A 24,327-nucleotide genomic window follows, 5' to 3' on the forward strand; every position below is an offset into this window, starting at 1 on the left:
ATGTAAGAGTGAAATAGGAGCTAAGAAAAGCAGGAAGGAGTCTAAAATCAGGCATGGGGAAAAGCCTGGCCCATATATGTGCCTACCCTTGCCTTGTGAACAGGAGAGAGCAGCCTATCAAGTCCTGCAGTTCCAGCACATGAGAGCTGGGATCCTACGCTAATGGCTGTCATTAGAACATTTTGTGTGGGTTTCCAGGTCACAGTGGATGCTATCAAGGTCTTCCACTGCAGGAGCCCACAGTTCCCACTGAAGGCACCTCTCTGGAAGGTCACACATTATTCAATACAAGGAACAAGCCCATCTCTCCCTTGCACACCTGCCTTGTTCAGGAGGCAAGTTGGACTACTCCCAACGAGGACTGCAAAGGGCACAAGCCCACTGGCCAAGCTCCTGGCTAAATCCTTTCCCACAGCTGCAGGAAAGGGAAGCAGTTTCAGGGGAATCAGCAACGAGATGACTGTGGCAATATTCAGTAAGTGTCGTCTCCGGTGCACGGAGTGAGAGACAGATCTGTTGCCATTGACCTTAATTGTAGCGATTACCGTGCGGTTTGTCGAGTAAGCACTGTGTGAGCGAGCCAGTCAGAAGCACATCCTCTGAATAAAGATAACATTACATCAATAGATCGTTATTTTAAGCTTATATTAACAACCCAAAAATGTTTGTTAGACCGGTAGAAACTGCACCATTGGAAGCTCCCTTTCACTTCAGCTCTGAGGCAAAAATTCCCTGCAGAATAATCTTACAAGCCAGGACTGCAGAATTATATAGAAGTAAAAGTGAACAGTTAAGGTTTGCATACGCATTTTTAACCTTGCCATCCCCAGACCTTGATGAAAACGTAATTTTTTTTATCTGAAATATTTTAATCCTTCAGAAATTTCTGACCCTGCTTAATTTCAGTCCACTAACACCTGTTTCTTTGCTGGGACTACTGTCTCTAAATGTTTCCTCTGCAAAGCCAAAGATTTTGCACCAGTATGAGAGCAGATGACTGTCATAACACAGCGCTGAATTAAACAGTTCTAAGTAATTTTGCAAGAAGAAAAAGATATCGCAGATTACTATTCCCAGCTTTAATCTGTATACACAAAACTAATGATCCAACGTGCCCTAAGTGGGGAGCGCCACTTTCTGTTCATTGAAAATGCAAATGGTTAAGGACCTTGAGAAGTGGCACTCGCAGAGGTCACCTCGCTGATCTGTTATCAAGGCTTGCATAATGAAGTGGACGACACAGCCATTAACTTGCATATGGGCTTGTATGTGTCAAAGCAGACCAGCCTAATCTAAAGGTGAATTCAATAATGTTATGCTGAATTGCAGCCCAAAAAAAAAAGCCTGCAAAAGCCTATGATTAAGGGTCAGCACATCTGGCTTCTGATTTGATGTCAGCTGCTAACCCTTATTTGACCTCATCCCCTGCAGACTTTCTAACTGCCTATTACCAAGGATATTTTACAATGTCATCTTGCTGATTCTCACTGTGCAGTGAGAAATACCACCTTTGCTAAGTTAATTTCTAAACCTCTTCAGTGCACCTGGAAAACGAACATTTAATTTCCTGAAGCTGCAGTAAATTGTCATCTCACATTGGGAGATTGTGAATGAAAATTACGGGAAAGCCTTAGTTTTCCTTTCAAAATAACCATCCTGTCCATTAGCCAGTGTGATCTCTGGAATCTGCATGCTTTGCATAACAGCACTGGTGACAAAAATTTATTCATCCTTAGTGTAGCTGTGTGAAACAAACAGCAGAAAAAAATTGCTTACACTATATAGGAAATCATTCACACCACGTGAGATTTCCCACTTTACTGACTTTTATTGTTCTTCCATTTATTCAGTTCCCTGTATTTGGCAGGTTGGTGTCCCACTTCTGTTGTGGATAGGCTGAGGCTTGTTTATGCTTTTGAGGAGGGCAGTCCAATTCTGCCAAAAAATAAGGACAAAGCCTGTTGAGAGGCTGCATCCTTCTGCATGAAAAAAAAAAAGAAAAACCTCCCTCAACTTGGCTTTCCATTTGCATCAGAAAACAATCTGTTCATTAGAAACAGTTCATAATCTTAAATGTTTCTCTGAGCTCCATACCAACCTATTCTCACCGCAAAACAAACAATAATTACAATTTACAGAAGTGAAAGGTAGGTAATTACAGTAGAACACCCAGTTATTAGATCATTTCCAAGTACACAAAAGGAAGGAAATGAATGGTTTGTGAACACCCGTATGCAACAGCACATGGTTCTCAGTGAGAATAAATGGAAAGTTTTCCAGCACAGTGAATGCCCCGAGGCACCACAAGGATTTACTTCATAGTAGAAAAGAAAAAAAAAAAAAAACAAACACATGAATTTGATACTTAAACATTTTAGGAACACTGATCGGTTCCTAAATTATTTGTAATTATTTGCAACATTTTTTTTTTTTTTTGAGAAGGATGTGTTATAGGCTGACTTACAAGAAAAAAAATCAAATAACTGGCTGGCATTCATACCTATTTTTTAAATCCATTTAGATTTGGAAAGCCTCAGAAAGGTAGCTACCCAATACTAGAGTTATTACATGCATTAAGACACATAAGAGATTGCTTTTAGAATTTTCCCAGTTATCAGCATTTCTCACTTATTTTACCCTTCCCACCACATTTAGGGAAAATGAGGCTTAATTACGGAAGCAAGCAGCTGGTGTAGCTCCATAATGCATATAAATAAAACACCAAAAGACTGCAGGGCCTCCTTTTGGGGTTACTATTTTAATGAAGCAGCAGCACAGTTCTAGCTCGTTCCACCATCTCCATGGTGCATAGCAGCAGTAAATCTAATCGACTCCATGCTGCAGCACTGAATAAAAGAGAACCTACTGGGATGGAGCTGAGACCGGTGTGAATTCAGAGCTACACCATATGCAGTAGGACTGTGAGTCCTGAGCAGGGACTGGGCTTGTTGCCTGCAATACGGCCTTACCAAAGTATCAAGCAAATAATGAACATGAAAAATAAAGGTCATTAACCTCATTATCAACATCACTAAACACAGCTTTCACAAATATAATCAGGTCTATGCCTGCAAAGCCTTGCAGTCACTTTTTTCTTTATTATGCTCAGCTGAAAAAAGCAAACTTTCATTACCACTTAGAGTCCACCTGGTTCTCAAAACAGAGATTACAGCACCTGCGCTGCCATTCCCAAATCCAGTCCCACTTTTTTGTCATTTCTGGTAGACTGCAACCACCACCCAGCCTATCTGCCTCTCATTAGCAAAGCCAACCCTGGAAATAAGCAAAAGGGCTTCCCATAGGTGGCAGTGGGACAGTGAAGATGTTTGATGGATGTCACCCTGTCACACACTCCTGTGTCCATCTCAGCCATGCAAAGCTTCTCTGATCATCACTAACTGTGTATGCACTAAATCCACATTTCCTCTGCTTCCTGAGCAGCCTCGGGCTGGCACATTCAGCAGTTCTCATTCTGTCTGTGTGAAAGTTTCATATTTTTCCCCATGATGAGTCCCCACAGCCCAGATTGATAGTAGACCCAGCTGTCCTTTATAATTACATTTTAATGACTTAGGATGGTTGTTTGCATTTTGGCAACTTGTTTAATAGTGATGACATTTAAATTGTCACAACTAGGCTTCAAAGTTATCAATTTATTAGATGATCAGGAAACTTCACACCTATGGTGGTGAGGTTTTTTGGCTGCAAACTCAGTAATCCATCAGCACACTGATTTATATAATGAGGGTTATTTCATAGGGATATGATTTAGTTAATTCAGTCCTGAAAGGGATTAACTTGCATGAATTAAAAAGGTTGTGTTTACTTATTTATTACTTTAGATTGACAGATCCTCTAAAAACACACATATTGTGTTTTGTCTTCTGTTGCTTTCTTCATTTCAGTATATTGACTTTTTGTGCACACATCCATTTATTTCTTCTTCTCCTGCAAATGAACCTGGGATCTGCAGATTCACACACAATTCCTTCAGAAAAACACCAACAGAACCGCTGAAATACTGCATAGATCATATTCTTGGTAGATTTTTTTTTGCAAAGTATTTTGACACCCATCCCCCAATGGCGCATCCAAACAGGTGTCCAACTTTTTTATATATAAATGTAGAAGTCGTGAATAGCAGAAAAATTAACCCTGATTGCCTGCTCTGAATATCAGGCTCAATCATAGTACTGTCAGCACACGAGGAACCCACACTTCTGGCAGATGAGACTGAAACCGGTCGATTGATTCACAAGTCATTGGGGGAGGCCAGCGTGCAGGTAAAAAAATTGCCACACAATTTTAGGAAATCAACTGAAACGTGCTCCTACATGTGGCTGTTGATTGATATCAACATGGATACTACACAGTCATCACCAAGGAGAGCAGCTCTGGCAGGGGCAGGAGGGGAACTGCTGCTCACTGCCAAGTCCCCGATGAACAAACGGCACTGCTGACAGGCCCCGTGCAGATGCAAGCTCACATCTCTTGAGCTCCCACCCACCTCAGGGACTTGGCTCAGCACAGGCTCTGCCATATAATCTTTCCTCCAAGAGAGAACTGGCTGTAATACACAAATAAGAGGGGGGAAAAAAAAAAACACAACCTAATGAATGTACTTCTCTTTGCAGTTTTGACTGGCTTTTCCTCCTTATCACTGGTATTACCTTCAAGCAAGCAATCATTAAGTAAACAGATCTCAAAGAAAAGTCATTTCAAGTACAGATTTCTTCCACTAAATTCCCTCGAGTGCCCACTCTGTAGACCTTGGGCACAATCCAGCATGAATTTATCTCAAGAATAGGCCAGTGCTCATTAATCAAGCGGAGGGCTGGCTGAAATCCTCGTAGGCGGCTGCGCACAACGCCAAGTCACCTTGTTCTAACTGATCTCGGTCCTCTGCAGTGCCAAAAGCCAGAAAGCTGCCAGAGACCATTATATTACAGATGGAAAGCCAGCAAAGAGAACAAGGAAAGTAATTAAAAAAGATATTTCTCAAGCTCGTTGGACACAGATCAAAATTCAACGAATAAACACAATAAATGTGACAGGTAGCAGAAATATATATATATATATATTACTGAGCTGCTGAAAGAAAAAGCTACAAATAGACTCTCACAAGTTTTTTGGAGAGGAGGAAGAGGTCCCCGGGGCAATCCCCACGGGAATTCTTTGACGCTGGGAAATGGGAGGGTTCATCTAGCTAATGGCTGAAAAACTTGCCCTTCTACCTAGAAAGATGGAAGACTCCCAGAAACCTGAACGAGTCCTAGAAAGTTTGCATAAACACCCCTGCAGATGGCTGAGCACTATCTTTATGCCCTTGCCGGTGCTCATTCCTTGCCAATCGCAGACCTCTGCTTTCTTTCCCTTTGAAGTGCGAGATTCCCGCTGTGGAGATGTCCTGCTTGTGGGACATCTTATTACTCATTCCAGCTGGGAGCTGAGCTGAGCACGGTGTGAATCCTGCCTGCTTCAGCCCCACCCAGCCCCTGGAGACAGCCCCAACCCGATCCCCAAGCACCTAGCCCTGGGATTTTGTTTGAAGAAGATTAGAAAGCTCTATCAGCAGAGGACTGACAGGCAATCATCTTCAGCAGAGTGGAAAATAAACCAGAGCACGAAGACAGCAACCTGTTGCAGCTGTTTACACAGCGACTGCACCACGTCAGAGCATTTCTGAGCCTCGGCTGCAAGTCACGACAGGCAGTCACCGGAGGACACCACAGAGCCACCTCCCCAGGTCTGGAAGAGACCTCCCACCTATATTTGTTGGTCCAACAAGGAGCAGCATTTCTACCTAATCACTTCTGTCTTTGTCCTCAGGAGATTATTGTGGCTACAGCAGCACTACCACAAGAACGGAGGTGAAACCAGCTCAAGACTGAAGCTTACTTCCTATAAATTCACAGCAAAAATCATCCTCCCCAAAAGGCTCATCACTTATTTCCACCTGCTACAGGCAGTTGCCAGTATGCTCTAGGGGTAAAAAATAAAACAAAACAACACAAAACAACAAAGCCCCCTCAATTTTTATTGAGCTTTGAAGGCCACTGCTTCCATTTGAGATCTGGATAAGGCTCCTGAAAGCTTGTCTACTTTTCCAAGCTATCCTTGCGGATCAAATACAACATCTGCCAGAAAATTCTGCTTCACCAAGTTAGAGGGACATTTTTCCTGAGCTGAACCTGAGGAACACCCAGCTACAAAACATAAGCTTTGAGGTTTGTTGCTGTTCAGTAGCTTTACTTAGTTTGATTATAACTCTACGCTCAAAATACTACAGTGCTTCAAAAAGCGAGTTTAATCTTGACTTATTTTACTTTACTATTTTCTACAACAGCTTTGCAATTTCTACTGAATGTTGTAAAAACAGAAGCAACAGTGAGAAGAAAACCAAAACAGAATAACACTTCGATAGAGCTTACCAGCTTTGACTTGCCACTTGCAGATTTACTGCCTTGAGTATTGCATTTGCCTGTTTGCTAATCTGGGACAACCTCTGTGAAGGGGACCCAGCTCCAAGGTACCCGAGCAAGGGGCAGGAAAGGTCCAGGGGCAGCAGCTGGTTCAGCCAAGAGCCCAAAGAACAGGGCAGCCCATGGTGACAGAGAAGGTGGGAGGCAAGCCCGGGAACACAAAATCAGGCATTGCACCAGGATGGGCAAGGCTGAGGAGGAGCTGAAGACCAACACAGCTATAACCCCACTCAGGAAAGAACTAAAACCCTGGCTCTGACCTTAAATGGGTCTCTGGGCCCACAGGCAGGGGTGTGGGTGGACGACCCATCTGAGGCTCGTCAGTCAATTAAGGCAATGGACACCCAGACATGACAGATGCCTTCATTAGGTTTAATTATGTTAAATAAACTTTAACATTTTAAAGACAGCTTTAGGAAGCCCATGAAGTTTAAGATAACAACACAGAAATCCAAAAAACCCAAACAATAATCAATGCCCATTTCAATATTATGGATACTATGAATATCCATATGCCTCCTCATTACTTCTGGGGTTCAAACCTCTGAGGGAAATAAAGCTTCCTTCTTTGTATGAAAACAAATAAAAAGACTGAATTGCGAAGAAAAATTTTAGAAGCAGCCTTCTGCTGGTATCAGCCCCTCTTCCAAATGTTTCCCTGCCCCTGCCTCTGCCTCTCAGTCTCTCTGCAGCGGACATGGGTCAGGCTGATGAGCATATATGATGTAGGATCAAGGTTAGCACCGAAGACAAAAACATGCAGAGCCTGAATTCTACTCCTATAACCAGGAGAAAATACAAAGCAAGAAAAGACTTCTAGAAAGAGGCTTAAATATAATTTCTGGAGAAATTCCTGTACTGTCTTTGACAAATCCTTCTTTACAGGGAGTGCCAGATAAAGCCCTCCGGTGTCGCCTCTGGATTAGCCCAACTTTGAGAGCTGGGAACCTGGGAATGCTGCAAATCGACATTTCATTTCTCTTGGGAAGGACATTGCTTCCACTGTCCTGGCATCCTGCAGGCCAGTGGAGCACACAAATATGTCACCAGATTACTAACACATCCTTGTTATATAGAGCAGTTCAAATTTCATAAAAAATTGGATCAAAACCCGTGTTTCCATAAAGGAAAACATTATGTGAACGCTTTATGGAAATGGGAAATAATCACAAAATTTTCACAGCTAGAGTATTAACAAAAATTCCCTGCCAGCAGCAGAATATACTTTAACTTCGTGATTTTTATAAACTGTGAATGATGAGATGTAAATTATGCTGCCACTGAAAAAAAAGAACTGTATTCAACAGAATATTTTCTGCCTATAGTATTATTATGAATAACAACTTTTCAACTGTTTTAGTAATGATTATTTAACATTCCTGTGGTCAGGCAAAATGAAGATAAATGTTTGCATATACATTTTTTAAAATCAGTTTTAGATGACAGCAGTTGACTCTCGTTATTCCATAACTTTTTAAATTATAGTTTGATGTCAAATTATATTCTCTTTGATTTTGATACCTTTTTCAGAAAGCCGTTCGGTTGCATGAAGGGATTGCCTGGTACCATCTTCTTGGCATGGCTGACACATTAATTTCCTTAACACTGCCATTTCATCTACTCCTTTCTCATCTGGTCACAAACAACAGCTCAGGATTTTGAGCTTTTTCAAAACTGCTTTGGCTTAACTGAAGTGTCTCAACTCAATGTGGAAGCATCTGGATAAGCAGGAGGAGAGTGGATGATCTGATACCCACTTGGCTGTGTTATAAAACTTTTTTGATGCTGGGCTCTTTCTTCCAGCCCAAATTCAGCCCAATACACTCTTTTATTTTCTGCCATATGTTTCCTCTGTTCCTTCTGGCAGATATGTGAACAAATTAGGATCCTCCAGGATATATTCCGTTTTATCTCTATAAGCTGGAGAGAAAGCACCTCCATTTTTCACTCCATTTGTCCAAATTGTATCATAAAGTTACAGTGCTGGTGATGATGGCAGCTGGATTGGGGAAAGTGCACTGCCAGCTAAGGAGAGATTAATTACTATGGGTGGGCTACCAGTGTTAAATGTAAACCCAATGTTCATGTCAGATCAAAGGCTCCAGAAGAGTAAGCCCTGAATTCATACAAAACATTTGCTATCAGATCATATTTCCATCTGTATCTCTCCAGAAGTCTTGCCTCCACAGTTTCCACAGGCATTATGTTTTCAGAACCAGACTGGTAGCAGCGGTACAGTAAGCTGTATATAAACTAACAACATGTTTAAACTGGCCCTTTAATCATCTGTATTTTGTTAATTTTCTGACAGACTCGTAACGTTCTGTGTATCAAATTCTGGGTTACTGCTTCTCTCTTCTTCTACTCTTTGTAAACACTGTCACGTACTGACAGTCTAGGAAAGTCAAAGTTCCTTTCCCATAACTACACTCTGACATTCTTCTTACATTTACAGGCTAGTCCTAACTAGTTCCTTTAAGATTAACATAAACAACGTTTCAAATATGCTGCTATCAGATTCCCAGCATTAATTAAAGAAAAAAAAAATCCTTCAGATATGGATTTAATTTGCATCCATGCATTCACAGCAGGATGTTCATTCCCAAACTGTTGCACGCTGAAAAAAAATGAGTGTTCTGAGATCTGCTCTACTGCTCCTAAAACTCGTTTAAAGCCTTGTGCTATTAAGCAAAGATCTCAATGTCACTTTTTCGTTATGGGTCAACATATGACTGAGCTGTATGTTTGCACTGATAATAGCTGGGTGATAAATATTTACATGGATTATATAGTTAGCAGGAAGGCGTAAGCAGCGCTCGCCGTATGCGTCACTCCTGTACTCAGTGTGCGTGGCTTCTGAAAGTGATATTTTGGGGTTTTTTTTTTCTTTATTTTCTTTCCAGGTATTAAATTCTCTTTCTAATCAGGCCAGACGTAGCCAGGAAACATACACTGTTAATAGTTGCTTAAATGGAAAGGGATATTTTCTTACATCTTTTATGTGTCAGCCCTTCGGCAATTCTCGCTCAAGGATATCTTTCATGTTGAGGAAACCTGAGCAATAGCACATGTGGGACATGCATGTCAAAATCTGAATTTTTCCACACAAAAGGAAGTTGTAGTTTGTGAAGAGAAGTTCTCATTTTATTGAATTTTGTTGTAAGAGAAATTAACATTTAGACGAAGAGGTAAAAGAAATCCATGAGGTGATTGGTGGCATGAGATTAAAGAAAGGGAGCAGCAGGTGTTTCTTTTTCTTCTTATAACCAGCTATTTATGTAAGTATAAAACAACCCAGAAAATCTGGTGGGTTTTTAGGAAAATTTGTGTAAGAACAAGGAAAAGCCCACCAAATTTGAAGAGCTTAATGGGCATAAAATCCCCCACGTGGGTAAAAAGTACAAAGCGTTTGTTTGTTCGTTTGTTTGTTTTAATCTAGCTATTTATGTGGCCCATTAATTATAGCATCAAAACACAGGCTTTGTTTACTTAGCCTCTCATTGTTCCTGTGACTTCTATTATCCAATAAGGACCTGAGAAGAGTGAATATTAAAATCCATGATTTCTCAGGCTGATGCAGGAATGGAACTAGGCTCTTCTAGGTCCCAGAAGAGAACCACAACCTCAGGACTTGCACACCCAGTAATAAGATCTGGACCTGTACCCAGGCAATAAATACCGCATTTTTAAGAATTAGGGACTGGAATTATATTGCATGAAAATGCAGTATGCTATTACAGAAAATGGTGCCAACTGTAGAAAACCTGGGCTATGATAGAAAATCTATCAGTTTAGGCATTTTTTAACTCCCACATCCTGTGATTTCTACGAATTACTATGATTCGCATTAATTGAGGTAACAGATCTAAATGTGCCAGAACTAAGGAGCTTAAGATAACGTGTCTAAATGGTGGCACACACCGAGTCTGCCCTCCTCTTTTGGCTGCTGTTCAGCCTTGGAAGCGAGGACTATGCTGAAGCTGCTTGTTTTGGCAAAGCCTGCTCCTTTAACTTGATCTCCACCCTATTTCTAGGAATTCAGCCCCTTTCATGCCTGCCAGTCTGCTGAGCTGTGTGCTGTTTTTGGAAGGGCAGAATGCAATTTTCTTATAAATTCTATGACATACTTGTGCGAGTTGCCAAAATGTTCTGTGAAACCTAAAGTGCCACATAAACGACGGCAAAATAGGGCCTTTTACATGTAGCCTTGGCTGTGGGGCTTGCATGATTCATTTCTAGTCACATATTTGCACCATCGGCTTGCCAGCATTTCTATGATAACCAATTATTTGAGGCATTTATAATTTGCTCGGTGTGTCCCCTAGTCAGTATTAATAACAAAACTCACAGTCTGGGTATCTGTGTCAAATTTGGGGAACAATGCAGCGATTAGTGACACCAGTGACTAGTCCTCTCCGCGAGTACTAGTATGATATAGTCTTCAGCTGTGCCAGGGGAGGTTTAGGTTGGATATTAGGAAGAAATTATTCACAGAAAGGAGGACTGGAGGTTGGAATGGGCTGCCCGGGAAGGCGATGGGGGTGTTTTAAGGAAAAACTGGACGTGGCTCTCGGTGCCACAGTCTGGCTGACGTGGTGATGCTCGGTCACAGGCTGGACTCGATCATCTCAGAGGTCTTTTCCAACCGAACTGACTCTGTGATGTGGCAATCTAATTGTTTTTTTGTTTTGTTTTTTTTACTTGAAAAAAAGTCCCCGCTCTATTAAGCTTGCAGAACCAGCACGTGCAAAGGGAACCTGATTACCCGTTTGAATGGCGAGCGGCACCACTAATCGATATTTTCGCAGCAAAAGCGCAGCTCAGAGCTCCCAACCGGGCAGGCGGGCGGCTCTTCCAAGGGGTTTTGTTGAGAGGCGGCCGCTTATCATTCGCTCGCTCCCTGTCGGCCCCGCCTGCCCCGCGGATAAGGCTGAGGGGGACGGCGGGGGCACCTCCCTCATCACCGCCCTCTCATCACCGCCCCCTCAGCACCCAGCACAGCGCCCCTGCCGGCCCGGCGGGTCCCGGCACGGGTGGCGGCGGGAGGGCCCGGGCGCTGCCGGCGGAGAACGTGAGTGCGGGGCGGGGGGGGCGCTGGAGCCTCGGCGGGCGGGCAGGGGCGTGAGGCGGGAGCAGGGGCAGGGAGGCGGCTCCGGCTTTCCCTCCCCTCCTGCCCTGCCGCTGCCTCCCGGCTCAGGAGCGGCTCCCCGGCCGGCGGGGCCCGGCAGTGTGTGGGGAGCCGGGGCTGCCGGTACCGCCAGCCCAGCGCTCTCTGCCCGGGTTCCCTCCCCGAGGCTTTAGTGGCGGGGGAAGCTGAGGGAGCGAAGCGAGTTTCGGGAGTCGTACGAGTACCTGATATTTCTCGCTTTCGCCGCCTGGCGCAGCTTTTTTTTTCCCCCCTATCGTTTTTGTGGCGCTTGTTCCTCGCAGGGCTCTCTGGCCGCGCAGGAGGGAGCGGGGCCCGCAGGAGCCGAGTGTGGGAACCCGCAGAGTCATCGGGTGCCCCTCATGCTGCCACACCCTCTCCTGTGCTGCTGCTCCTCTCAGCTTCAACACATTATTGTTCTTGTTATTATCATACTCCATTTTCCTACGGCAATGTTTTTATATATTCTATAAATAACACACTAATATATAAGTAAATAAATAATGTCTGACCGGAACTATAGCCCCCTTTCTTTGTCAAAACGATAAACTGGTAAAAACAAACAAACAAACAGCAGCAAAGCTGTAAGTAATTTTAAAAAAGTTCTTTAAAAGACAAACAAGCAAGCAAGCAAAGACAAAATGAACCTCAGCTTGTTTGATAAACTTTCTCATGCTTGTCTAACACGGAGTTTAAGTAGTTCAGGTGGTTTTAAAGTGTAATTAATACCTGAGCTGGTTTGGTTTCCTGAAATAGCACAAAGGTGTTCTTCCTGGAACTGCATTTTATTAACTGAGATAGATTTGAGGTGTTGGCAAGAGTAGCATAACACCAGTACTGCAAAGTGTGTGTTTTGGAGTTGTTTGGGTATTTAACCAGTATTTTTTAAAATGGATTGTATTAGAAAATAAGACAAATTTTCCTTCAAAGCGATACAAACTAAGGAATGCTAAAGTTTTAAGAGTCCTTGTGCTTCTCACTTCTGAAGTGGAGTCAGACAATCATTGGTGGCTTAATTTTTAATTATATTACAAAATTCTTGAGATAAAGGATGAGGGTCTTCTAGTATGATTATTCAGTTCTAGGATTATGCAAGTGTAACTATTGCAATCAACTAAACCAAAATATCCGACTGAAAACCAAATTCCTGACCCTAATTAGAGTTAAACATCTGTGAAGTTAAAACTCTGTGGCCTAATCTGAAGTTCACTGTTGATCTGGTGTATTGTTATTTTCTTAAACTGTGACATCCCCTCGCCTTCACCTGTAAAGTGATATAAATATTTATTATTATTTTGCTGCTCTAACTTCAATTAACATAGATGTATCCTAGTGTTTTGGGAGGTAGTACTAATTAATGTCTGTTATGAGAGAGTCTACAAAGAAGCTGAAATATCAGGAAGAAATAAAATTAGTAGTAGATTAGTCACATAATGGGCATATTTTCAGTAATTTCCTGGATCACAATATAAAGAAGTTGTCAGTAATTATTGTTCTGATTTTTCAGAAACTGAAGAGCTTTTGGAGACTCTGTTGCATCCAATAACGTTTCTCATCCAGTGGATGCTTGTTCTGATATTTAGATTGGTGTACTAAGCCTAATTAAATTTAAATGGATGACTTATAAACCAAATTGATTTCTCTTTTGTGCATGAAAACCTGGGTCCAAAATTGTCAGGGCTTCCCGTGCATGTTAATAATAATTAAACAATTTGAATACTTCTTTTTTCTTTTTAGGTTAATCAGCAGTTGCCAAACTGATGAGGCAATTAAAAACCTAAATGCTGAGTCTCTCAGATTTCGTACTTAAGATGTGTGGCAGAGTATGAGATTCGACCTAGTCCCTTGGGTTCTTCCCTCTCAAAGCTGTCTCATTTATTTTGGGATGAGGTGTCCAAAATTACTCTTGGCATGTATTGTTTAACCTGTATATATTATTGTGAATAGTAATTGTCACACCCTTCAGAGTGTGACTTTTCAGTTTTAAATTGGAGTTGTTAGCTTAAAAGCTTATTTTGTTAAGGACTTCTTTTTAGTAGTACTTAAGAGGATTAAAGGGCTATAAAAGATTTTCAATTTTCATGCTGAAGCCAGACATAAGAGGCAGAAGAACTTCCTTATTCTCACAGAGAACTTTTAAAATGTTGCATAACAAAAAGGCTGTGATGTAACCTTTTATGTAGTCATTTTGTATTGATATTTAATTTTGTATTGTTTCCTTCCAACGAGGTGGTTGTTGACCTAAATTGCTTTAAAACTTTTGTACAAAAGATGGGTGGCTTCTCCCACCAAATTCTGAAAAACTGCCTTTTCACCATTCAGCGTTCCTTTGTGAATGAAAGCACGTTATGCTCTTTAAAGGCACGTTTGATGAATGCAGAACTCATTCTTTATGAAGCAATTAATTTTATAATGAAGTCAGAACCTTGCCTTTGTTTTGAACTGTGTAATTGAGTGTACATTTCAAAGCTTATTGTAGCTGACAGCTTGTGGCTGACCTTCTCCTTGCACACATATTGAATATAAACAGGATGATTCATTATGTTTCAGAGTTTTGGGTTGCTTTCTTGCATTGTTTTGTTTTGTTCTGTTTTTCCTCTGCTATGCCTTTCCCTCACCCCCTTCCAAAGTTTGAGGGCCTCAGTAAAATGGTTGAGAGCTTTGGTTTTCACTTAAACATAAATCAGAATTTCAGGGTGGTTCTGTCCATTTTGGGGGAGCAAGGACACAGGAAGATTCTTTCCTTCTGGATTCAAATTACAGCTGCGGGAAAAGACAGCACGACATTTCATTTTAACTGGTATTTTGCTAAAATATTTACTTTATTACATGATTTTTCAGTCATATGAAGTCATAATATTTTACGGTTGCCAAGTGAGCGAGAGGGGGTTGTCACAGTAAAAATAAAAGATTTAAATGTTTTACACTCGGTTAGCACAAAACAAACAAACAAATTCCGAGAATGCTTAGTTCAGACATTTATCTTGAGTAGGTGACAAAAATGCAGCCACGTGGCCGGTTGGATGCGAGACAAATGTCCTTTTCAAGTCTCTTCTGGAAATTTGTCCATTTTGAAGTGGGTGGCATGTTTTCAGGAAAAGAAAAAGGAAAGAGTGCTTCATTGTTTGAAGCCTCATTAGCCTTTTAATAAACAGGGTAGAGGCTGAGAAGGAATGTTCAAACAGTTGAAAGCTCTATATGTTTTCTGAGAGTTGCATTCCAGGAGGCTCTCAAATAACTCCTGTTTTCTTTCTTATATCTTTTTTTCCCCCCTACAATCGAACGCACGGTGTTTCTTGGCTGACATTTTTGATTGCTCCCAGTGATGGGAATGATTTACAGCACCTCTAGCACTGCCTTAATCACGGTGTAAACCATTCCCAGGCGTGTTGCATGATTATTGTATGGTTTTGTGTTGTATGGGGTTTCATTTCTTAGGTGCACGTATGTTAAAATATTGGAAATTCAAGAGTATCAAAAGGGAGATGGAAAGTTTAAAATGCAAGGCTGTAGTATTTGGCAATTTGAACAACGTGGTACGGCAAGATCTCGAGGTTCCCATATAACTTATGTTCAAATGACTTTTAAATTCTAGGAGTTTTTATGTTGAGTGTTTTGTGATAGAAAAAATGGTACAAGAAAAGGCAGAGGTCTGGGCAAGGGAATCTGAGAATAATTTGGGGGTGTCACTATACCTGATAACAGCTGAGCAAGTGGTGTGGGAAAAGAGAATAACATTGATTAAACTTTTGATTAACTAATTTTTTTTTTTTTTTGTAGTGTTAACTTTAACACCCAAGGCCGGTGGTGTCAATTATCTGCAACGATCAATTTACACTTTAACAGGTTGGCTCATTTGAAGTTTGTGGGGGCAACAGCTGTGGTCTCTGGAGTTAAATGTGAGGATTAGAAGCTGGTTTTTGGAGGCACCAGTGTAGTTAGTTCTGGGTCCCAGAACTGGCCTGGTATAAAGAGCCTTTCTGCAGTTTCCACTCTGTCCTGGCCAAGGCTTAGATATTGAGGAGCATCTCCAGGAGAAGACCACGGGAAAAAATGCAGTGACTTTTGGTGTAACGTAGCAAAGACATTTTACCTGCATTCTGTTCCACTGCAGTTGTTTTGAGGATACAAACCCCAACCAAGTTAGTTTCTTTTCTTCTCTTAGATTGCTGTAGTAAACATAAATGTAATTTAAAGAATTTAGGAATTTAAATAAAATTAGTATGTTAACAAGTTCAGCTATTTTTTATGTAGTGAAAAAGAAGGTAATGCTGCTCTTTCCTCCTACAGTTTTCCTTTCTCCATCACATACTTTTAAACTAAAGTCTGTGTCCTAATCCCTAGGAAAGCAGTAACCATTTTCAAAGCTTACATTTAGGAGTGCTTAACTGTCTCTCTGTTACTTTTTGAAATTGTAACTGTTAATTCTTGTGCTTTGCTTGTTTTGACTATTTGTAAAAGTTGAAAAACAGTCGTGGAAAAAATAAATATGTAGCAAAGATAGGAAGCCCAGAAACAGAGATTCTAGAGAATTTTTAATTTTCTTTTTTTTCCTTCTTGAAATTTTAATAATTCTGAGTGAATGAGAACAATAATGAGAATATATCTAGAACACTCAGATATTTTGCAGATTAAGTAAAACCTGTCCTGAGTTGTGAAAGTGAGGTTGAAGACTGCTTTGTCTCACAATGCTTGTTTGGATTTTATGTATCAATCTCTTTCTTTGTGCCTCATATCAGTTTAAAAATTCTGATTTCCATTCTCACTTAAGTTTTTCTTCTGATATAAAAGAGGTCTCAGCTGATTACCTTGATGAATTTGTAGTGTTAAAAAAACCAAAAAGGCATTTAACAAGTTACCTTTTTTTTCTTTCAGAATTTCCAAATCTTGTATGGTTTTGAAACTGAACAGAAGACCAGAAATCGGAATCATCTTCCCATTCCCATGAACGAGCAGTAATAATGCAACGAAGGCAGGGAAGAGTCAATGCCGGGCTGCTTTTGCTGCTTTATCAAATCTCCCAGGTGGGACTCCAGAACATTCCTCCTGTTACCCTGGGGGTGCTTGCACTGAACGTTTTTCTCTTCCTGAACCCCGTGAGGCCGCTGGCTGAAGTGTGCATCAGTGTCAACGAAGCCATCTACAGAAAGGACTGGCAGCGCTTGCTGCTGTCTCCTTTCCACCACGCAGATGACTGGCATTTGTACTATAACATGATTTCCATGCTTTGGAAGGGGATCATGCTGGAAAAAAAGCTGAAGAGCGTGTGGTTTGCCTACGTAATTGCGGTGTTTTCCGTGCTGATTGGACTTGTGTATGTGGTGCTGGAATTCCTCCTCGTGAAAATTCTGGATGACCCTTCCTATGGGATGAGCTGTGGTGTAGGTTTTTCAGGTAAAACACAGAGTTGGTCCAATTTACATACATAAATTTAGTTATTTAGAGGTGCTATGGAAGGATAATTGTTAATTGCAGAAAATGGATGGGTGTCCGTTTCCCTGTATATGTGATTGTCATGTTAGTAAAGCTTTCCTATTTTTTCATTTAAAGCCTGTGCTCTGGGTATGAACATCATGTAATTCAGTTCGTGTTCTTGTGACCGACAGTGACTTTACCTGAGAACACGAAAACTGTTTTCATCCTGCTGGAACTGTGTTTCCTGGTTAATACCACTGATGGATTGAAGTCCGAGGGGTTTCATTTTCTGATGTCAGTAATGCTCATTAGGTGGCTTCCCAGAAAAATCTACCAGTTTAAAATTTTTAGCTTCAATTAGAAATTATTCATGCCTCTGAGGGTTTCTTTGTGATGTTCCAATGGGTACTGGTTGGAACATCCTGGGAGCTGCTCACTTGGAGCTTCTGATCTTTGGTCACCCACCCTTGAATAACAAGTCATGCCCCCTTCCAATATTGGCCTCTGTGGAGGCTTTAGGGGCCCTGAGTGCAAACTCCTTTTCCCTGAGGGGTTTGGCTGCCTGTGCCACAATGTCAGTGTGTCCATGGCAAAACTTGGACTTGCTGATTTTTCAGGTTTTTTTTTCAGACCACTGAGCGCTTTCTCTCGGGAGGAACTTTTTTTCACAAACACTTGCAACTTCCCATAAGTTCTTCAGATTCCTTCCATTGTATCAGCTGTTGCTTGCACGATGAAACAGTTGCAGTCAACTAGAAATGAGTGATTATTTACTGTGTTTAAAGGTGATTTATCTGCTTTTTTTTTTTTTTTCAGAAACAAGTGATTCTGGAGTATATGTAAGATGATTTTTCATTAATTTAGAATTTGAGCCTACTGTTAAGCTTCACACATATCTGTTTGTCTTGTTTTCAGTAATGGCTTTTCCCAAATCGCAGCAAATTTTTTTCAGTTCACTATTTTTGTCAATTATTTCACCTGGAACTCCCATTTTAAAACTTGTGTCGTTTGGAATCCCTGAATAGCTACAGTGAGTCGGCATATTAAAAACCTACCTAGAATTGGCTGTTACACAAATACATCATTTTTATATCCTTTTATTTTTTTTTTGAAGTCATTGAAAAGTATCACTGAAAAACCAGCTTAGAGCTGTTGTTCTGGCATGCAGCAACATGCTTGGTGGTGCTGTGGAACTGCATGGTTCTTCAAGTCCCTTAGCCTGAACTGCTTGCATTCTCTGTTATTTGTGCAGGAGCACCTTTCTCTTCATGCCATTTCTTCTTGTTTGCAGGAGTCCTGTTTGCTCTGAAGGTTCTTAACAACCATTACAACCCGGGAAGGGTCAGCACCGTCCTCGGGGTGCGGCTCTCCAGTAAATACGCCTGCTGGGTGGAGCTGCTGGCTATCCATTTCATCGCCCCAGGGTAAGTGCGTTTAACGTTTCAGAGTCAGGAGAAGGTGCTTTGGGCTCTCTGAAGTGTCTGGTGAAGCATGAGCAGTGTTAGCTGGTACCCAGGTGGAATTTTAGGGTTACAAAATTAAGTCTCGAGGCCACGGGTCTTCTTTTTTCCTGAACACCCTCTGTTTTGAGCACAATAATAAATAAAAGACTGAAATGCTCTAAGTAGTAACACCTTCCCTGAAGGTGTTACTGAGTATTGAAGGGAAGATAACAAAAGCTGATGGGCAAGGAAAAGGGATGTGTGTTTTCAACAAAGTAACCAGACTAACACACGGTAGTGCCAAGGGCTTCCTGAGCAAAGCAGCATTCCACTGTGGGCTTGCCATTTCCATCCTGCTCGCTTCTGCCTGGTTTAGTCGCTCCTCTGAGTTCTGATAAAACTATTACCTGATATTCCACCAGTTTTATGGAGTGTCACTGTCCTTGCTGATCCTCTCCCTCAATTTTCCTGCATGCCTTGCTCTGCCAGCACAGTTCAGCCACCCCTTCCTCTGTGAGAACAGGGCCTTTCTCTTCTTTGGCTGTTGATTTTTGGACTTGTATTTGCAAATCATCCTGTATAATATTTTATAACTGCAAACCATATTGCAGAATATATGTGAAGTACAGATACAAACACCACAAACGACCAAATCACAGTTTATGTCCAGTGTCCCACTTTTCAGAAAGATCAAAAAAAAAAAAAAAGTGCAGTATAAACTTTTGTATTACAAAAACAGAGTTTGTATTTGTGGTATGTTTAACACTACCGTTTATTTTATTATAAAAGAATAAGAGAAGAGCATTATGTATGAAGTCAAGCCATGAGCATATATCATACTGGCTGTGGTAGAGGAAAAACACGGTTTCAGAGGTTGAGTGCTGTTGTTTTTCCATTGCATTGCTGCAGAAATATCTTTGGGGTACAGAGAGTATGAAAAGTTCAGAAATAAGGTCTAAACCATTTCATAATTTTATGGAAGCTTAGGCTGGTGCCTTGTCTGAACCTCTGCAGTGTCCTCTACCCAGAAGAATCTCACAGCCCTTAAATGATAATAGAAAACAAGTAGTAACTTCAGAAATTCATGACCTAGAACACAACATGTTTGATTAGTAACTGCCAACTGAGTGGAAATGAACCACAGCAATTGTAGCTCTCGTGGCATTGCTCTTACATCCTTAGGGCAAGTTACAGGCTCTGGAGTGTCCCTTTGTAGACAGAGTTGCATAATTAATTTTGAATAGATAAGAGATCAGTATTTGGGGCAGAATTCTGTCCAGTCAAAATGCATATAAATTTGGACCTGTCTTATTGGATTGATCCATCAGGATCACCTGAGAATCCATAACCAGTGACAGATCCTGAAGTAACACTGAGGCTGTTGAAAACTTTGATTTGTTTGCTTGGAGGGGATTTAGGGGTTTACTGGCATCTAATGGTTTTCTTTCTCAATAATGATTTTGTTTTGGGGAAATTTTAAAAGGCATGCAGTATCCTTCTAATCTTCACCTTCCATAAAATAAGGATAATGGGATGTAGGCTTTGGACAGCACTCCTTGGGATTATTTGTTTGGTGGAAGAACAGACATGTGAGAAGTTACTTTATGTTTGATCTCTGTGCCTCTCCTAGAACTGGGCATGTGGTGTCTTAAGTCCTAAGTGAATCCACATTGTGTTGGTGATTTCTAGAGGAGCTGATTTTTAAGTATTTAATTTTTCTGAGGATAGACATTTTCCAAGTCAGGCATGCATTTTTCATGAACTTGGAAAAATCTGTTTGAAAAATTAGTTCCTTTATTTTGTTAGCTACCTTTTTACCTATTAATTTTCACAACAGCATGTACATGTTACTCTTCCAAAAAAGACATTAGTTACTTATGGGAGAGAACCACAGCTCTACAGAGCACAACACAAGTTTGTGATTAGGTAAGTGGCAAAACAGTCCATTTAGATTTGATCTTTACCTCCCTCTAGTGACGTGCATTTCCCTGTATCCTTTTGCCAGAGATGCCTGGAAGTTGTATTGTCTTGAGTGCACATGCCATCTGTGTAACTCCTTTTGATTGCTAACCAGAACGTAAAAAATGCAATTTTAAAGTCTATTTTTACAGTAGAGGTTTCATTTCTACTTCAGAAAGGCAAAAAAGCTTATATTACTTGACAACCAGTGTAAAAGAGTTATTTATAATTGCACATAGTAGGAAATTTTAATGTTCAGTGTATTGACTTCTTTTACTTGATAATTCCGCTGGGAAGTTCAGTGCTTGTGCTTTCACTCCAAACTCTAATGGTTTTGGTAAGACCTGCCTAGATATTTCAGTCTGAGTCTGTGGTGTTACTTTTTTAAAGTTTAAAATGAGTTTGCTGCTTTCAGAAGTCTTTAAATGCTTTTAAGGAAAGGGTATTCTGTCCTTTAACTGAGCAATTAAAATGTTCTCTCCAATTAATTTCCAGTTTTTTCAGGGCATTTGTTAGATACTTTCCTATATCTGTATATACCTACCAACTTTTAGTCTTGAAGAAAGAAAACTTGGCATTTTGTCCTTGCAGGAGGTGATTTCTCTGTGCTTGGTCTCAGTCAGGGACCTCTTTGATTACAACAAATTCTACGCTCTTCCTTCAGTATCCCCCTCCCCAGAAAAAAGTCTTCCTTTCCATTACTCACAATTTTTTTCCTATTTTGTAGGACTTCTTTTGCTGGGCATCTAGCAGGGATTCTTGTTGGATTGATGTACACTAAGGGACCTCTGAAAAAGATCATGGAAGCCTGTGCAGGTATAGAATTTTGCTGGATTTACAAAATCTGCATAAGAAACACGTTTATTTTTAAAATTCATTTAAGTCTTGCATGGAGAGATTCAGACCTTTCTTGCATGTTTTTAGACAAATTATTGAAGTGAATGCAGAAGAAAATAAATCAACTTTTTTTTCTTAAATGTGGATGGTAAGAACCAGTGAATTTGACTTATGCATTGTTCTTTTATTTAGGTGGCATTTCTTTCTTCACTGACCATGGCAGGCCAAGGGACTACTATTCAGGTAAGTACTCTCATCAGCTTAACAAAATATTGATTCCAGCTTTAAAAATAATTTTTACTAATGGTAGAAAACTTATAGAGGAGCTACTTAAATGGAACATATATAGTCTATAAAATATTCTGCACATATGTATACTTACTAAACTTGTATTACTTTTCTGGGCATGTCTCACCTTTCCTCTTTGGAGAAGTGTGTGGATGTATTTTGTACCAAATGCTTAAGCCTCAAAGTGAGGTCATGACTCCTAAAATGCTTCCTCTGGGAAACATCATCCCTTCTGCAGAAGGAGTAGCAATGGGAAAATTGTCTACTGATGGCAGCCCTTTGGACCTTGGTAAATCTGCCCTCATCTGGCAAGTTTAGGTGTTCCACTCTAGGATGTTTTTTTCCCTTCTGACAGGGAACTTCTTCCTTCAAACACTTCTTGTAAATGAAGTAATTTACGAGCAAAAAGCCCCTCCCTCCCCCAGGATAAATGGAGGGCACACAAATTATAGAGGGGGGCCTTGTCTGAGAGGGGCAGAACTGGAGCTGGCTGAGAGAGAGGGTGTGCTGGATCCAAGCCAAGGGAGGTGGATCTCATCTCCTGCAGGGAGTTCTGCTCTTTCCTGGGCATCTGCTGTAAGAACAGGATAAATACATGGAGAGAACCCTCTCAAGTATCTGCCAGTGTGCAGTGGGTCGTGGCTTAAAGATGTTCTCAGCAGCAAGTTTTGTGGGGGAATTTTTGTCTTCAATAGCCCGTGGTAGATTCTTCCTCCATCCATTTGTCGAAAGCTCTTTGACTAGACTTGAACACTTTTAGCACCTACAGCATCAGACAAGAAGAATTTCACAGTTTATTTCCTGGTGTAGGATCTGTCACTTTAGTTTGTTTTGAACCTGCTAACTGCTAATTTAATTTGATGCACATTAGTTCTTCCTTGGGAAGGGAAACTAAACCTTCATTCTTTTTGTATTTCATGTTCTCCTATACTCACAAGGGTCATCTTTCCTCTCCAGTTGGAAAACTGGAGTGTATATGGTTGCTTGTAAGAAAACTATTTCATGCATTTGATCATTCTTAGTATTCTCTGATGTTTCATCATGAGGGGTTTTGTATTTTGTGTAGTCTTTTATAATTGAGATGTGCTTACTTTGAGCCAAGGTTATGGCTGCTTTTATCCTCTGATGGATTCTTGTCTTCCATGATCTATCTCTAATTTTATTATTACACTACATAATTCCCACAAGCAGGATTCTGGGCCCTTGGATATTTTTGAAGCATCCATTTTGTCATTCCCAAACCAGCTATCTTAGTCTGCTTTCCTTACCAACAGCAACAAGGATCGTTCCAGCTCAGAAGTGTGTTTACCCAGGATTTTCATTATTCCAGTTTCCAAGTCAAAAAACACTTGATAGATAAAGGCCAGCAGAGAAATAAAAGATAGTTAATAAATGAAGTGAACGAAGATGTGGACATACAGTGAGCATGGACAAGAGGCAGATGGGGAGGGTTAACCTGAATTATCCTGTAATTCCAAGCTTGGCTTTAGATACAGCTATTTAATTTTTTTTTGGTACTAAATGAATTTATCTAAAATGACTTATAACTGCAATTAAAAATATATACATATTTGTTTTGTTCATTCCTTGTTCATACACTTTGTAATTGTCTTTCATCCTATTTGCTGGAGTCTTAATGGAAGATTTAACCTTTTGCTTGGTGGATGATATCTGTAATAAATTTGGCCATCTGTGAATTAAGGCAACTTGTTCTAGTGTCATAGGCTAATGATGCATATCTTGATTAATTTTTCACTTTTTGGCATCGCTGATTTATTAGGATCTGCCTTTAAATACCCATTTAAATAGAAAAATAGATGAAGTTACGGTCAGAGCAGACTTTATGAAACAGTACAGGGAAACAGCTTTAGGAGAAAAAAGGCTTTAAGTGTAATTTTAACACATTTAGTGTTTAGTAGCTGAATTAGATTTTCTCTAAAATGCAGTTCATGAATAAAGTATTAGGACATTTATTTTGATTAATAGGAACACCTTGAACACGTCGATGTTACCAAAAACTCTTTCTCGTTGTAAAATAAAAGATTACAGCTTTCTGAGCGCTTGCAACGTGATGACAGCGTGAAATACCAAACAGAGAGAAATTTACAGCCGTAGAACAAACTTAAAATACAACATCCTTTTTCTTTCATCAGATAATTCCATGCTTTTAGTACCAGGATTTTTATAGTCCGTTTGGAAGCCTCCAGAATATGAATTTCTAGCTGAGGAAAAGATTATTCAGATTAACATAAGGCAGAGGAGAATGAGGGCAGTTTTGGTTTTTTGGATTTTTTTTTTTTTCCTTACCACAGTCAGTTTTTTAAAAGAAATTATTTGTTTGTCCTCACTTCATCATCTGTACTTGTTAATCACAGAGCCTTCACGCATTGCACGTGGAATTGATAGAACTGATGAGAGAGCACAGGACTATCATTGATGGTAATAATCTGAAGATAAAAGGAAATGGCATGCTCTGCTCGTTTCATGCAAACAGATTTCCACTTTTCTCGTTTTGAAAAAAAAAAAAAAGTGTGTGTAATTTTCCATCAGTTGGAAGACACTGGCAACATTTCTGTAACTTTAGTTCTTCAAAATCCCTTGCTCAGTCGTCTGGAAATTAAAATATCATAAAAGCTTTGTCTTTTGAAGATGCAGAAATGGAATAGAAAGATGGGACTTTTTTGCCACAGTTTTTCTCAGCTTGTTTTCTCTGCTCGCTGTTGTTAAAAGGAGGAAGAGTCTAGCTCAATTCTCCAGC

At 40.4% G+C, this 24,327-nt stretch overlaps 1 protein-coding gene across 1 annotated transcript in view; it reads left to right on the forward strand.

Moving 5' to 3' along the window:
* Nucleotides 1–11,522: 11,522 nt before the first annotated feature.
* RHBDD1 (rhomboid domain containing 1) overlaps nucleotides 11,523–24,327 on the forward strand; it is a 22,794-nt gene continuing 9,989 nt past the window's right edge. The window contains exons 1-5 of the mRNA XM_027905102.1: nucleotides 11,523–11,553; nucleotides 16,504–17,022; nucleotides 18,335–18,467; nucleotides 21,172–21,260; nucleotides 21,474–21,524. Coding sequence (XP_027760903.1) covers nucleotides 16,590–17,022; nucleotides 18,335–18,467; nucleotides 21,172–21,260; nucleotides 21,474–21,524 — 706 coding nt within the window. The 5' untranslated portion in view covers nucleotides 11,523–11,553; nucleotides 16,504–16,589. The remainder of the gene's footprint in view (nucleotides 11,554–16,503; nucleotides 17,023–18,334; nucleotides 18,468–21,171; nucleotides 21,261–21,473; nucleotides 21,525–24,327) is intronic.

This window comes from Empidonax traillii, unplaced genomic scaffold, assembly GCF_003031625.1.
Source record: "Empidonax traillii isolate 1590-97213 ecotype Southwest subspecies unplaced genomic scaffold, ASM303162v1 scaffold1122:size435736, whole genome shotgun sequence".
Classification (NCBI taxonomy): domain Eukaryota; kingdom Metazoa; phylum Chordata; class Aves; order Passeriformes; family Tyrannidae; genus Empidonax; species Empidonax traillii.